Source organism: Lissotriton vulgaris, unplaced genomic scaffold (genome assembly GCF_964263255.1).
Source record: "Lissotriton vulgaris unplaced genomic scaffold, aLisVul1.2 SCAFFOLD_1119, whole genome shotgun sequence".
Taxonomy (NCBI): Eukaryota; Metazoa; Chordata; class Amphibia; order Caudata; family Salamandridae; genus Lissotriton; species Lissotriton vulgaris.
In genome coordinates, this window is record NW_028246957.1 from 477,459 (window position 1) to 491,975 (window position 14,517).

Sequence of the window (14,517 nt, forward strand, 5' to 3'; positions counted from 1 at the left end):
ATTATAAAGGCATTGGTGAGTTTCCAAAAAGACAGTACTGTGGAAAGATTGAAAAAATGTTTTTGGAATGTAAAATTTTTAGTAAATCAGATATTTTATAGAAAACAGATTTATACTTAAAAAAAGAAATATATCATTTTGGTGACTAGGTAGCATGTACTCTATTATTGTAGGACAAACTGCTTCTCTGAATAATTACAGTAAATGGGATAACAACTTTTCCTTGGGCTCGACTGTCCCCAGAAACACAGAATGTTACTTATCTTTAGTTTTTTAGAAAATATATATCTTCCAAATTTTCACTGCTAGCTGTTCCACAATAATATTACCCACCCAAATCTGGCATTACCTATTATACCTGATAAGAAGAACTTGTGTAATTGATTGATTCAGAGTATGAAAACTTTGGGGCTGAAGAAATCCTGGGCTTCTTGATGCCCCTCCCTGGCCCTAGTTTATTGAAACAAGGTCTTGTCCCATCGTGTGCATGAACCAGTCTGCTATCAAAGTAATGTTCTCTTATCTTTCTGAAACCTATACTGGCCTGGCGGCAAAAGTACCTCGGTCAACTCTGTAAAAACACTCCCAAGATCTGCATGGATTTGGTGATCATTTCTAGAAAACTCCATAATAAAATAGTTATGCACATTGCTGAAAAAACACACATTTCGACTTTTGAGTATCACCAGCAAAGTGCAACACTTTTCCCAGCAGCTCAGCGGATGTCTTTTAGCGGCCACAAGGATGTCATGCATGACATACAACACCCGCTCACTAAAGACCATTTCTGGTAGTTGTAAATTGCCAAGATCAGTAACTGTGTATATGTGCACCATACACTTCTAAGGGCAACATGCATCAAACTTAGGAATTGCGATTCCTAAATTGTGATTTTTAAGAAATCGCAATTCCTTATGTATGGAGGAATTGCAAAAAAAAATGCGAGTCCTAGACATTCCTTATTTGCGACTCGCAAATTGCGAATCACAAATAAGGAATGGCTTCCCAGAGGCCCATAGAAATCAATGGGAATTGCATAAGCAAATTGTGCATGCAATTTCAAGGGTTCCAAAAGGACAACCTGATGCACCCCTGAAAGTGCAATTAAAAAACATGTTGCACACACACATGCCCCAGGGACATGTTTGTGTGCAATATAGAACTTCGAAAAATGCAAAAATTGCGGTTGCAAAGGGGCAGATTCCAAGAATCTGCCCCTTTGCGACCGTAAAGAACAATGCCCCTAAATGTCCCTAACGAAAAATTGGCACAGTTTTCTCTCATTTATACTTTTTTTCATATTTAGACACTTTGTTACAAATCCAGTTCCGCGTGTTGTAACTATCTCCACTTTTGACTCTGTGATGATTGAGGTATGCATAGTCGGAGTAATCTTCTACGGTGAACCTGTAACAAAAAGAAAACACGGTCAGGAAGAACTGTGGAAGAAGGTTCCAGTGGTACTGATGACATATTGGCCAAAGACAAGAAAGACACAAGTGCAGCTAAAGCTTTTAAAAACATATAGTAGAGAAACAAGCAAAGAAATCTAGGTCTGGGATCCGGGCAGGAGACCCAGAGTTAACGATAGGTGGGTACTTTGGGATATGGAAGTTACAGGTTGGTTGCTAACGAGATCTCAGATTTGTGCTTCTTAAAGCTTTTCTAAGCAATGTTGCACTTTAAGGGGCAGGTATGGAGTCTACAGCGAGAGTATAAGGCCCCGTCATGGGTCTGATGCCATTGAGGAGGAAGAAAGCACAAGGTCAGATTGAGAGGGAGCAACAGCGGTCTAGAACAGTACTTTAAGGCGTGCAAGGCCACACACTGAAAAGTTGAGGTCCCAAATGTTTCCAAAGAGGAGCTGAATTTATAGGTGACCATAAGTGATGATCTCAAAGTAGAACAATGGATAGCACGAAAGGTGACGGGTGGAAGGCTTTAATTTATTATAATCATTGATAATCACCTTAGATCACTTTCCAGTCCATCCCTTCCTAGCTCATGGAATGCTCACTGAGCCGCAGAACTCAAAAGGGATCTCACTGAACAGGCACAACAAGGCTGAAGCAGGTCTGGGACTCCTTGGGTCCCAAGCATAGATAGGCACGGCTCTGCAGTTCAGGCTGGAGGACCTCTTTTGGGACATGGTCAGGACTGATTTCAATATGGTTGCTTCCAGTATGTAATGCTCAGGCGGCCTAATAAATTATGCACTGGAATGCAGCCTGAGGACTTACCAGTGGTTGAGATTAAATTCAGTATTACCCCATCCCCTTTTTTGTGCTCTCTCCCTTGATTTAAGGATAACCTCCACCTATCTACATGGGGCCTTGCCAATTGTTTGCACCATAGCCACGGAGGGAACCGTTTTCTACAGCCGCTGGAGACTCACTGTCCAACAACACCCTGCTGCCTGCATCCTGCTAAACATTATAGATAATGGGGTAACCCAAAAAGTCAACCGGACCTGGGTACAGACGGGAATACAAAGGTAGTCCGTGACTAAATTAGTAGAGATGAATTCCAATATGAGACAGTCTTGTGTTGTGCGAGACACTACTACACAGGTCCTATATACTTCATGAATAATTCTTATTGCTGTAACCCATACTGTGATTACAACCATGCATACAATGCAAAGAATACACACAAAATAAAATAGCGCCACTAAAGCCAATATTCGCAAAACATTTATTGAATTAAAAACGAGTAGCTATGTAAGTAATAGGTTGCGAAAAAGAGAGAGGAAAGGTTGAAGGGAAGTGGTAGTACTGGGTAGTGAAAGGGTAAATCATGGAGATACAGATAAATAAAATTAGATTTTTTTCACACGTTCCAGGTAATCAAAACCAGTAAAAGAAGACCTGTCCGAAACAAAAACACTTATTTACATGTAATCTGTAAATAACTCTTGCACCAAATGCAAATTGTAGTATACAATAGGGGGGACACAGGTACAGGTCTTGTGTAATGGAGGGCGTTGACGTTTCGACTCGAATAATGCATGGAGGGAAGTTTGGGCCTCAGCTTCGAGTCTTCATCAGGACGGGAAGTGCAACCTAGAGGTAACTAGTAAATTAGAGGAGGCGCTGTGTGTGAGGTCAGAAAGTGTGCAATGATCTAATAAGACACTGACCTATTCCTGGTGCCAAGCCTGGCTACTCGGGTATGCAGTCCATAAGTCAAGAAATTAAGGCTCAAAGTCGCCAAGGTACTTAGAAGATGGGGGTGTCCGTGTACTGCTTCCGAGTGCAGGGCAGAGAACGGGTCCCTGTTGTGCGGTAATTAATTAAGACGAGCAGCCGTGCGATACGTGCACGTCGGAGCTCCGTTGTACGGTGTGTCGTCATAGGCTAATGGTAACGTCATGGGCACAAGGAATGCGCGCTGGTTACCAAGGCGACCGAGATGCAATCAAAGGGTGCTGCTTCTCACATAGTGTTTACACGGAGCGTAATGTGAGCAAGTCTATGCAGGGCAGATCGGCGCTAGTAATGGCTGCCTATATACAATCTACTGTGTAGCGCTTTTAAGGAACTTAAACGCACAGGCAATATAATCCAAGATAAAACATTAGTGGATACAAAGTCAGTTATAAGTGCTGTACAGTGTGGTTAAAAAGACTCCTACAGGAAGTTAGAAAAGAAAGCTAGAAAAGAAAGATAGAAGTAGGAAGAGAGGAGAAGGGAAAGAGAGAAAGAAAGAGAAGAAGAGAAGAGGGTATAATAATTAGACGGAGGAAAGAGAAGATAAATAGTTAGATAGGGGAAGCCAGAGAAGATCAGATTTAATTTTCAAGGGTACAGAAGAAGAAGAGGAGGCAATAGCAATTCGATGTTCATCACATATGAAATTCCACCAAGTGTGAACAGACAGTTTGGAGTTATCTTTCCAACAAGACAGAATAACTTTGAGAGCAAGAGCAATAAACAAGTCAAGTAATTTTGCACTTGATGGAACAATATCAAGGTCATCGGAGTCAGATCCTAAAAATACAGTAGTAAACGATAATGGAACAGAAAAATGAAACATGCGCATGCAAGTATTCCAAACAGATTTCCAAAAGTGTAAAACTGAGGGGCAATCAAACAGTTGATGTTTGAGTGTTCCAGCTTGCAAAGCACAGGACCAACAAAGATCACTGGAGGATGGAGAAAATTTAGCAATACTCACAGGAGTAATAACAACTCTATGGTAGATAAAAAATAACGATTGTGTAATACGAGCAGCAACTGAAATCTTAAACAATTTACTCCATAAACGGTCTATCTTTCTTTTCTATCTTTCTTTTCTAACTTCCTTTCTCCCCTCCCCCCTCTTACTCCTAATTGATTTAATATTCATAGTCATTCTATATCATCTTTGTTACTTTCTTTGACTGATATATATGACTTGTTATCATTATCTTGTATGTTCTTAAAACAAAATAAAAATTTCTTAAAATGAAAAAAAAAAGACTCCTACAGCCAAGTAATACGAAACTAAGTGCAGATGATGAAGAACCAGTGTGAAAAAATACTGAGAAACACTTTACAAAAGATAATCAGATCGCAATGGTTAATTGACACTTGTACATGATTGGGAGCCCTCTATGGAAGGCATACACATAAGACAGTGAATTTGTAGTGTGTTAGTAAGGAGTAAGTCTATCTAATGCGCAGGGTTGCCACTTGACGGGCTATCTCCTCATACTCATTCAGTCCCTTAGTGATTGTGTTGAAAGTATGAATCCATTTGCCAGTGCCATAACGAAACTTGAGAGCCCCCCTTGCAAACTACATGGAGGCCCCCCCCCTCCCATCCTCCGTGCCAGTCTAGAGCTCTCAGGCCAGGAACCTGCCATAATGCGAGGGATGCAGGGCTATTGTTACACCACTGTAACTAATCCAGCCGTTATAAGTAACACTGGATGGTGGAGTCTAAGGTTGGGCTTAGTCTGCCAGCAGGCTATCATAGGTGGTGGTTCATTCATTACAGGGTCCCTGCCATCAGTACCCCGGGGTAGTTTGCCCAATTTTAGGTGGGTTTCCTGATGCAGACTCCTGTCATGATATACAACATCGGGCCCACTCATCGTTCAGGTTTGACAAAAGTGCATCCACTGCTCCTTTTCGTTTCCGTTTTAAAACATTAGACAATGCGACAATGCAGTATTTCAAAAGCAGATGTAACTACAAAGAGCAAATTCATACACACTGTGACCCCAATTCCATCACAGTCTCTCTCTCTCTCAGTGAGTCAGTCTCTCTCTCTCTGTCATTCAGTCTCTCTCAGTCAGTCACTCTCTCCCGTCCCTCTCTCTCTCCTCCCTCTCTCTCTCTCTCCACTCTCTCTCTCTCTCTCCACTCTCTCTCTCTCCACTCTCTCTCTCCACTCTCTCTCTCTCCACTCTCTCCACTCTCTCTCTCCACTCTCTCTCTCCACTCTCTCTCTTCACTGTCTCTCCACTCTCTCCCCTCCCTCTTTCTCCCCTCCCTCTCTCTACCCTCCCTCTCTCTCCCCTCCCTCTCTCTCCCCTCCCTCTCTCTCCCCTCCCTTTCTCTCCCCTCCCTTTCTCTCTCCACTCTCTCTCTCTCCACTCTCTCTCTCCACTCTCTCTCTCTCACTCTCTCTCTCCACTCTCTCTCTCCACTCTTTCTCTCTACTTCCTCTCTCTCAACTCTCTCTCTCAACTCTCTCTCTCTCCACTCTCTCTCTCCACTCTCTCTCTCCACTCTCTCTCTCCACTCTCTCTCTCCATTCTCTCCCTCTCCACTCTCTCCCTCTCCACGCTCTCCCTCTCCACTCTATCCCTCTCCACTCTCTCCCTCTCCACTCTCTCTCTCCACTGTCTCTCCACTCCCTCTCTCTCTCCACTCTCTCTCTCTCCACTCTCTCTCTCTCCACTCTCTCTCTCCACTCTCTCTCTCCACTCTCTCTCTCTCTCTACTCTCTCTCTCTCCACTTCCTCTCTCTCAACTCTCTCTCTCCACTCTCTCTCTCTCTCTCTCTATCTCCACTCTCTCCCTCTCCACTCTCTCCCTCTCCACTCTCTCCCTCTCCACTCTCTCCCTCTCCACTCTCTCCCTCTCCACTGTCTCTCCACTCTCTCCCCTCCCTCTCTCTCCACTCTCTCTCTCCACTCTCTCACTATCCACCTCTCTCTCCTCTCTCTCTCTCTCCACTCTCTCTCCACTGTCTCTCCACTCTCTCCCCTCCCTCTCTCTAAACTCTCTCTCTCCACTCTCACTCTCCACTCTCGCTCTCCACTCTCTCTCTCCACTCTCTCTCTCTCCACTCACTCTCTCTCTCTCCACTCTCTCTCCACTCTCTCTCTCTCTCTCCACTCTCTCTCTCTCCTCTCTCTCTCTCTCTCTCCACTCTCTCTCTCTCTCCACTCTCTCTCTCTCCACTCTCTCTCTCTCCACTCTCTCTCTCTCCACTCACTCTCTCTCCACTCACTCTCTCTCTCTCCACTCTCTCTCCACTCTCTCTCTCTCCACTCACTCTCTCTCTCTCCACTCTCTCTCCACTCTCACTCTCTCTCTCTCCACTCTCTCTCTCTCCACTCTCTCTCTCTCCACTCTCTCTATCTCCACTCTCTCCCTCTCCACTCTCTCCCTCTCCACTCTCTCTCTCTCCACTGTCTCTCCACTCTCTCCCCTCCCTCTCTCTCCACTCTCTCTCTCCACTCTCTCACTATCCACCTCTCTCTCCACTCTCTCTCTCTCCACTCTCTCTCCACTCTCTCTCCACTGTCTCTCCACTCTCTCCCCTCCCTCTCTCTAAACTCCCTCTCTCCACTCTCACTCTCCACTCTCACTCTCCACTCTCGCTCTCCACTCTCTCTCTCCACTCTCTCTCCACTCACTCTCTCTCTCTCTCTCCACTCTCTCTCCACTCTCTCCACTCTCTCTCCACTCTCTCCACTCTCTCTCCACTCTCTCTCTCTCTCCACTCTCTCTCTCTCCTCTCTCTCTCTCTCTCCACTCTCTCTCTCTCTCCACTCTCTCTCTCTCTCCACTCTCTCTCTCTCTCCACTCTCTCTCTCTCTCCACTCTCTCTCTCTCTCCACTCTCTCTCTCTCCACTCTCTCTCTCTCTCCACTCTCTCTCTCTCCACTCTCTCTCTCTCTTTCCTCTCTCTCTCTCCACTCTCTCTCTCTCCACTCACTCTCTCTCTCTCCACTCTCTCTCCACTCTCACTCTCTCTCTCTCCACTCTCTCTCTCTCCACTCTCTCTCTCTCCACTCTCTCTCTCTCCACTCTCTCTCTCTCCACTCTCTCTCTCTCCACTCTCTCTCTCCACTCTCTCTCTCCACTCTCTCTCACAAAGTAGTGTGTGTTGCCATGGGCATCTGCAGAAATATTTCCGAGTGGGGGGCACATTTTTAACTTCATCACCATCCCCCTTGCACCCTTCTCCCCTCTGCCTTGCACTCTTCTCCCCCTCCGCCTTGCATCCTTTTCTACCTTGCACCATTCTCCCCTTTGCCTTGCACCATTCTCCCCTCTGCCTTGCACCATTCTCCCCTCCGCCTTGCACCCTTCTCCCCTCTGCCTTGTACCCTTCTCCCCTCCCCCTTGCACTCTTCTCCCATCTGCCTTGCACCCTTCTCCCATCTGCCTTGCACCCTTGTCCCCTCCCCCTTGCACTCTTCTTCCCTCTGCCTTGCACCCATCTCCTCTCTACCTTGCACCCTTCTCTCCTCTGCCTTGCACCCTTCTCCCCTCCACCTTGCACCCTTCTCCCCTCCGCCTTGCACCCTTCTCCCCTCCGCCTTGCACCCTTCTCCCCTCCGCCTTGCACCCTTCTCCCCTCTGCCTTGCACCCATCTCCTCTCTGCCTTGCACTCTTCTCCTCTCTGCCTTGCACCCTTCTCCTCTCTGCCTTGTACCCTTCTCGGCCCCCCTTACCAACCCCCTGCGGACGTCCACATGGTGGGTTCTAACAAGAGTGCTTACCTGAGGGCACCATTTTGCTGACTCATCCCTTCTCATATGAGCTTTGCCCTTGAGAATGCTGAAAGTCTGACTCTGAGGGCCCCACTCCCAAAGGGGATACCGACTCAAGACATACTCCACCTTTCTCACAGTTTAAATTCAGAGAAACAATTTACTGATGTTAGAGGCAAATTCACTAAAGAATACAAACTTTCCACACTAACCACATCAGAAAGCTCGAAAATATCCAACCCAAAGATTTCCTATAGGAATTATAATCTATTGTTTAAAATACTTCACAGTGGAGAGCTACAGCTAAAGGTGCGGTGTTAAATGACAACCAAAGTTGTGAAATAGTACTATAATATTTGACAACACTGAGAACATAGGATCTTGAAACCATTAATTCAAAACATAGTCTTGCAAGTGTGTGGGACAGCGTGTTACCCGTCTGCCCATTCTTCGTTAGGAAATGGCAACCAGTTTATGAATAACATGCATATTTGCATCCATGCTCGTGTCATGAGTGTGCTATGTGCCTTCAAAACCTGCCGGAAGACCACCATCTCCATTTCCCCTCTCACAACTAGGTAGACCTGACCTCATGACTTGTTCTGCGCCCTAATTGTCAACTCCACAGGATTGTCGACTCCACACTCAAACCTTGTCAGGGTCCCGAGCAGTGCACTGTGCTGCCTCCTGCTCTCTGGGGCCCCCACCCAGCCCATCCTCTTTCCGGGCCTTGCTCGCTCTGACTGAAGAGAAACATTGCAACTTGTTACTTTGTTTCTCTTCAATCAGCGGGAATGGCTCAGAGCGAGGAGTTCAGAGCAGGCTGCACCTTCTTTAGAGGGAGAGAGGCTTGCTTCAGCTCAAGCCTCTCTCACAGCTCTCACTAAGAGCTGAGGGGGCCGGGGCCCCCTTCATTTACTGAAGAGAGTGGGGTCCCCCCCGGACCGCGGGGGCTGCGGGGGAGTTTGTTACGCCCCTGCCATTTGCACTCTCGGTAATTGAGATTGTGTGATGTCCCACCTCCCCTTGGGTTAGTGCGGACCTTCTCAATCACCCACCATCTTAGGCAGTCTGCACTGTGTTCTAATTTCAGGAAGTGATCAACCAGCGGAGCTCCCTGAGTGGCACATCTGATTTTACTACAATGCTGTCAAATGCGGCATTTCACCTTACCTTTTGTGTAGTTTGTTCTATATATAAAAAAATCACACGGTCACTGGATGGCATATATAACTCCTGAAGAGTTACAGTTGGTGTCTTCCTCCATAGTATGTGTGTAATTGTTATGTGTGAAGGACCTGGTTTCTTTAGTCAGGGGACACGCCTTGCATGCGCAACATTTAAAATGTCCCTTGATGGGAGGGATGTTCTATAGATGAGTCTGGACAGTAGGTTCTTTAGATGGAAGTAGGGATTTTACCAATGCATTTCTAAGACTTTTGCCTCTGCGAAACGCATGTAAGGGTAGTTCATGCATGGTGAGATCCTCAGCAACCATGTGCCAGTGTTTGTTGACTGTTTTCTTACTTTGGTTGCTCTTAGTACAAAACGTGGTCACACATGTAAGCCTGTCTTGAATGGTGTTAACCTTTTCTTTGGGTGTAAGTAGGAACTCTCTATGATTGTACCATGCCATTTTGCAAGCTTTTTTCAGGAGCCTGATGGGATAGCCCCTGTCTTTGAACCTATTCAGGAGGTCAGCAGATTCAAAGAAGTAGTCATCCCTTTTGGTACAGTTGAGCCTTTTCCTTAAAAATTGTCCGAAAGGCAAGTTTGTCCCTGAGGCTCCGTGGGTGTTGGCTGGAATATTTTAGTAGTGTGTTCCATTCACTAGCTTTTCTGTAAAGTGTAGTGTGGAGTTTACCTTCCTCAACTCTAATGGTGATATCTAAAAAGTGTATCTCCTCTGTGCTGTGATCTAAGGAAAATTGTATGTCTGTAGATTGGTTGTTGAGCCAGTGATGGAAGGCGCAGAGTTGCATCTCACTCCCTTGCCATATCATAAGTACATCATCTATGTACCTTCGCCACTCCACGATGTTGTTCCTATATGGACTGCTAGTGTTAAGGACATGAGTTTGTTCGTAGGAGTACATGAAAATGATGGCCAAGTTTGGGGCAAAACTTGCCCCCATGGCCACGCCTTTTGTCTGGTAGTAGTGTCTGTCTTGGGATACAAAGACATTTTTGTTCATGGCTATCTCTAGTAGTGTCAGAATTAACTCATTGGGCACTTTGGTGGGTCTTGGTCTATTGTCCAGTACCGCCTGTCTTAATTAATTAATTAATTACCGGCACAACAGGGACCCGTTCTCTGCCCTGCGCTTGGAGGCAGTACACGGACTATGCCGCGGACGAATAGTCACAGGTAAATGAAAGCACAGAGTTACCCTTAGTCACACGGTTCCTCATAAGAATGCAGGGATGCGTGCACTATTCTATCTGGTAATTCACCACGTCCAGTTCTTCCTAACCTGGTGTGCAATTTTTCTGTGATCCGCTCGCTTCAGTAAGCTAAATCCCCCGGTTTAAACGATGCGGTTTCAGCAGGTGGGTGGCCTTCCTTGTCTATACCTTTCATCTGCATGGACACATCGGCCATTTAATACTATGCCATACCAGCGGGTGAGGGGGCATTCCTTGTAAATAGTACAGATTCACACTCGCTTTTTATCTACACGTGTGCATCCCCCATTTTAGACGATGCCCGGACAGTGGGGGAGTTTATTGTACATTTCCTTGTATATAGTATACAACCACTTGCTAGCTATTCGCCTGACATTTTACTCTTTTCACAGAATAGTGATTTAATCACCTTCCATACGACGATTTACTAAAATTGGGGATGTAACCACCGGACAACCCCATCTTCTAAGTACCTTGGTGACTTTGAGCCTTAATTTCCCTACTTATGGACTGCATACCTGAGTAGCCAGACATGGCACCAGGAATAGGTCAGTGTCTTATGAGATCCTTACACACATTCTGACCTCACACACAGCGACTCCTCTAATTTACTATTTACCTCTAGGTTGCCCTTCTCGTCCTGATGAAGACTCGCAGCTAAGGCCCAAACTTCCCTCCATGCATCAGTCGAGTCGAAGCGTCGACGCCCTCCATTACGCAAGACCTGTACCTGTGTCCCCCCCCCTTATTGTATACTACAATTTGCATTTGGTGCAAGAGTTATTTACAGATTACATGTAAATAAGTGTTTTTGTTTCAGACAGGTCTTCTTTTACTGGATTTGATTACCAGGAATGTGTGAAAAAATCTAATTTTATTTATCTGTTAGTCCATGATTTACCCTTTCACTACCCAGCACTACCACTTACCTTCAACCTTTCCTCTCTCCTTTTCGCAACCTATTACTTACATAGCTACTTGTTTTTAATTCAATAAATGTTTTGCGAATATTGGCTTTAGTGGCGCTATTTTATTTTGTGTGTATTCTTTGCATTGTATGCATGGTTGTAATCACAGTATGGGTTACAGCAATAAGAATTATTCATGAAGTATATAGGACCTGTGTTGTAGTGTCTCGTACAACACAAGATTGTCTCATATTGGAATTGCATCCTGCTAAGCGCTATACAAGTGCTATACAACTGCTGTTTTGGGGGCCTTTCCTATTGTTTGCACCATAGCCATGGGCTTTCGACAGCTGCTCGGGACTCGCTGTACCACAACACTTTCCTGCCTGCATACTGCTACGCGATATAAAAGCACCAACATAGCCTCACTGACTCGGAGGTCTTGCCTACTGTTTGCACTACATTAGCCCAGGTGAAGACGCTTTCGACAACGCTGGTGACTCGCTGTCCCGCAACACCCTACTGCCTGCATTCGGTGCTATAAAAGCGCTGCCATGCCCGGGTCAAGGGTGGGCCCATTCTCTGCCAGTAATTGGCTGGAAGAGGCCCGGCTGGGCTAAACCCTTGATTTGACTATCTGGCATACTTCTATGTGGCAACGGAAAACAGGTCTGTGCCTATCTCTTGGCCCTTTTGCTATTTCACAAGCGCCATTCATGAACTGTTGTATGACCACCACCAGAACTATGTGAGTTTGTCTGTGTTTACAGGAGCAAGATTGTATCCGCACCACCGTTTTTCAATTGGCTGCACTCCATATAGTATGCCTTTGCTGGCGTATCGCGACAGCGGACGTGGTACTTTCTACATGCTGTATAACGTGTATTTGCCAATAAACAGCCTTCGTTCCAGACTGCAGGACTACTCCAGCATTTCTGAGCCTGAGGGAGAGCCTTGAACTCTATCCCATGAAGAGATTATATGGCCCAGGATCCTTACTGGGAAGTAGAAGGAGTCTTTCATTACCGCATTATTGTCCCAACAAATGCAAGTCCCCCAAATGCTCCTAAAGTCTATCTATCCTGGGCATTCTTAAATTGAGGTCTATATTCATTCATAATAATGCATCTTTGAGCCATTGGGTGATTATCCCCCAGACTGTGACTTTGGGAATCTGGGGCATCTTAAGAGTGACTAGTACTCTCCACAAACCGCTGCTGACTTTTGGACAGGGGGACAATTTGCTTGTATTTTAAGGGCCTCTTTGAGGGGAAGCACTTACATTGATTATAATAGTTTTGGTTGTCTGTGAATTAGCATCGGTTTCTTACGTATTACTCCCGGTTTCTGGCACCACTTTAGGTTCCCTGGCTATGTTGGGGTAAGTTCTATCAAGTGTGGTCAGGGCTGGTCGCAAAGCAGCCGCTTCCTTCTCTATGGATGCAAGGCGGGCACATATCAGAATTAAATGCCCCACTAGGAGTTCCCAAACCATGATTAAGCATTTATCCATAAACTCCTTAGAGTATCCTGGTGGGACAAATTTGGTAGGCTCTGCAAAGGTAACATTGGGTTGCTTTCCCTTTGACAACACCTAATGGGAGCTGGGGGGCATGATGCCTCTAAGGTTTTACGGCCAGCAGGCCGGCTACTTTTATTTGCTCTCACTGGGGTTTGACCATCACTATTCATACACAGTTCAGTGGTAGGCAAAGGTTGGATTCCTGCAGCACCTAAAGAGGTATATGAGGGTAAAGATGTAGAGTCCAGTGTTGGTGTGTAAAGTGAAGTGGTGTGGCTCACTGGTTAGAGGCGGCAGACCCGTAAGCAGAGGACGGCCCGGGACCAGGGTTCGATTCCCGGCGCGACAGGGTCGTGGACCATGGTCAGCGGGCTCGATAATTCTCGCCTCGGTGCCTACTCCAGTCAGGGACCAAACTCGGCAACTCTGGGCATTAGCTTGCCTCATCTTGACAACGGAACCCCCAGACCGCTGGGGATGCTTGGTCGCACCTTAGAGATACCCATTGGGACCATCTCTCAGGGTGAGCCAGGACGGGTTCCCCAGCGGTCGAAGCGTGGAAATACTCCTCCGGGAGTCGATTCCTAGCGCTATATAAACCCACAATTAAATTAAATTAAATTAAATTAATCAGAACCATGTTCAGTCCCCAACGCAGACGCCATCTCAGAGTACAGAGCCATTCGCCTTTCAGTGAGCTCAATCTCTGTACTTATAACCCCGATAGCTCTATGTAACATTCTATCAGTAGAGGTGGTCATAGCCAGTGGGGCACTGGTTGGGTGAAAGTCTGTGGCTTTTCTTTTACTCATTTTTAAGTGGAATGAATTTGACCGCCAGATGGAATTCAAGCAAGGGAGAGGCTCAAAAGCCAGTGCCAGACCGGAGCAATAACAATACCTTGCTTGTTTTAATGAGTAGCCATTGGAGCGAACTCAAGGGTAGCCCTGAGCTATACCATTCCCAGGATTAGAACTTTACGTGAACTCACTCCTGAGGTCCAAGGGTGGGTTGGTTTGAACCGCAGCATCTGTAACCCCTCTTTCCAGTTGGGTAATCCAGGCCCTGGTGAAACTGAGCATATTATCAACTGAATACCTCAAACTGCCATCTCCAGACCAAATTCCCCTGGGGGGGCTACGAAGCTTCCGGTGATAAGTCTCCCTCCAGCGTCCTGCCCCTATGTGGTTGTCCTAACTGGAGGCCAACACTTCTGGAAAGGCCAACGCGAGACTTATGATGAGCTATTTAATAAAACCTCGGATTGGCTTGCACGGTTCAGAAGTTTCCCACTGGTACATTCTAACAATATACTATTTACCAGGAGAGTGCCTGGATTTAGCCCAATAGGATTGACTGTGCAGGTGATTGTCTTATTATTCATTTTAGATTGCCTTTCCTGGCTCACAATGTATTATTTGGTGGTGCAATGCATCCATCTGTAGGGTCCAACACAGAGCCACAACCCTTAGTCTATTCCTCTCAGCCATCCCTCTGGCAGCAACCTAAATCATTACATTAAGTGACCAGGGATTACCTACCTCCCCCACTGGCAGTGACTCGTCACCACCAGAGGGGGCAAGACAATATTTTTGTCTTACCCTTACACAATTGTTTTGACTGCCTGGTAGGGGTGGACTGACCACTAGTAGAAAGACAGATGAAAGTCCCTGGCCACATGTCGAAAGGATTGGTTGCCGAGGGCTCTAGACACTTCAGTGTAGAGGAAGACTCTAGTTGGGTC

At 46.1% G+C, this 14,517-nt stretch overlaps 1 protein-coding gene across 1 annotated transcript in view; it reads right to left on the reverse strand.

The window, feature by feature from the left end:
- Positions 1-1,219: 1,219 nt before the first annotated feature.
- Positions 1,220-14,517, reverse strand: part of LOC147665682 (C-type lectin domain family 2 member D-like) — an 87,634-nt gene continuing 74,336 nt past the window's right edge. Inside the window, exon 4 of the mRNA XM_086949600.1 lies at positions 1,220-1,407. Coding sequence (XP_086805726.1) covers positions 1,281-1,407 — 127 coding nt within the window. The 3' untranslated portion in view covers positions 1,220-1,280. The remainder of the gene's footprint in view (positions 1,408-14,517) is intronic.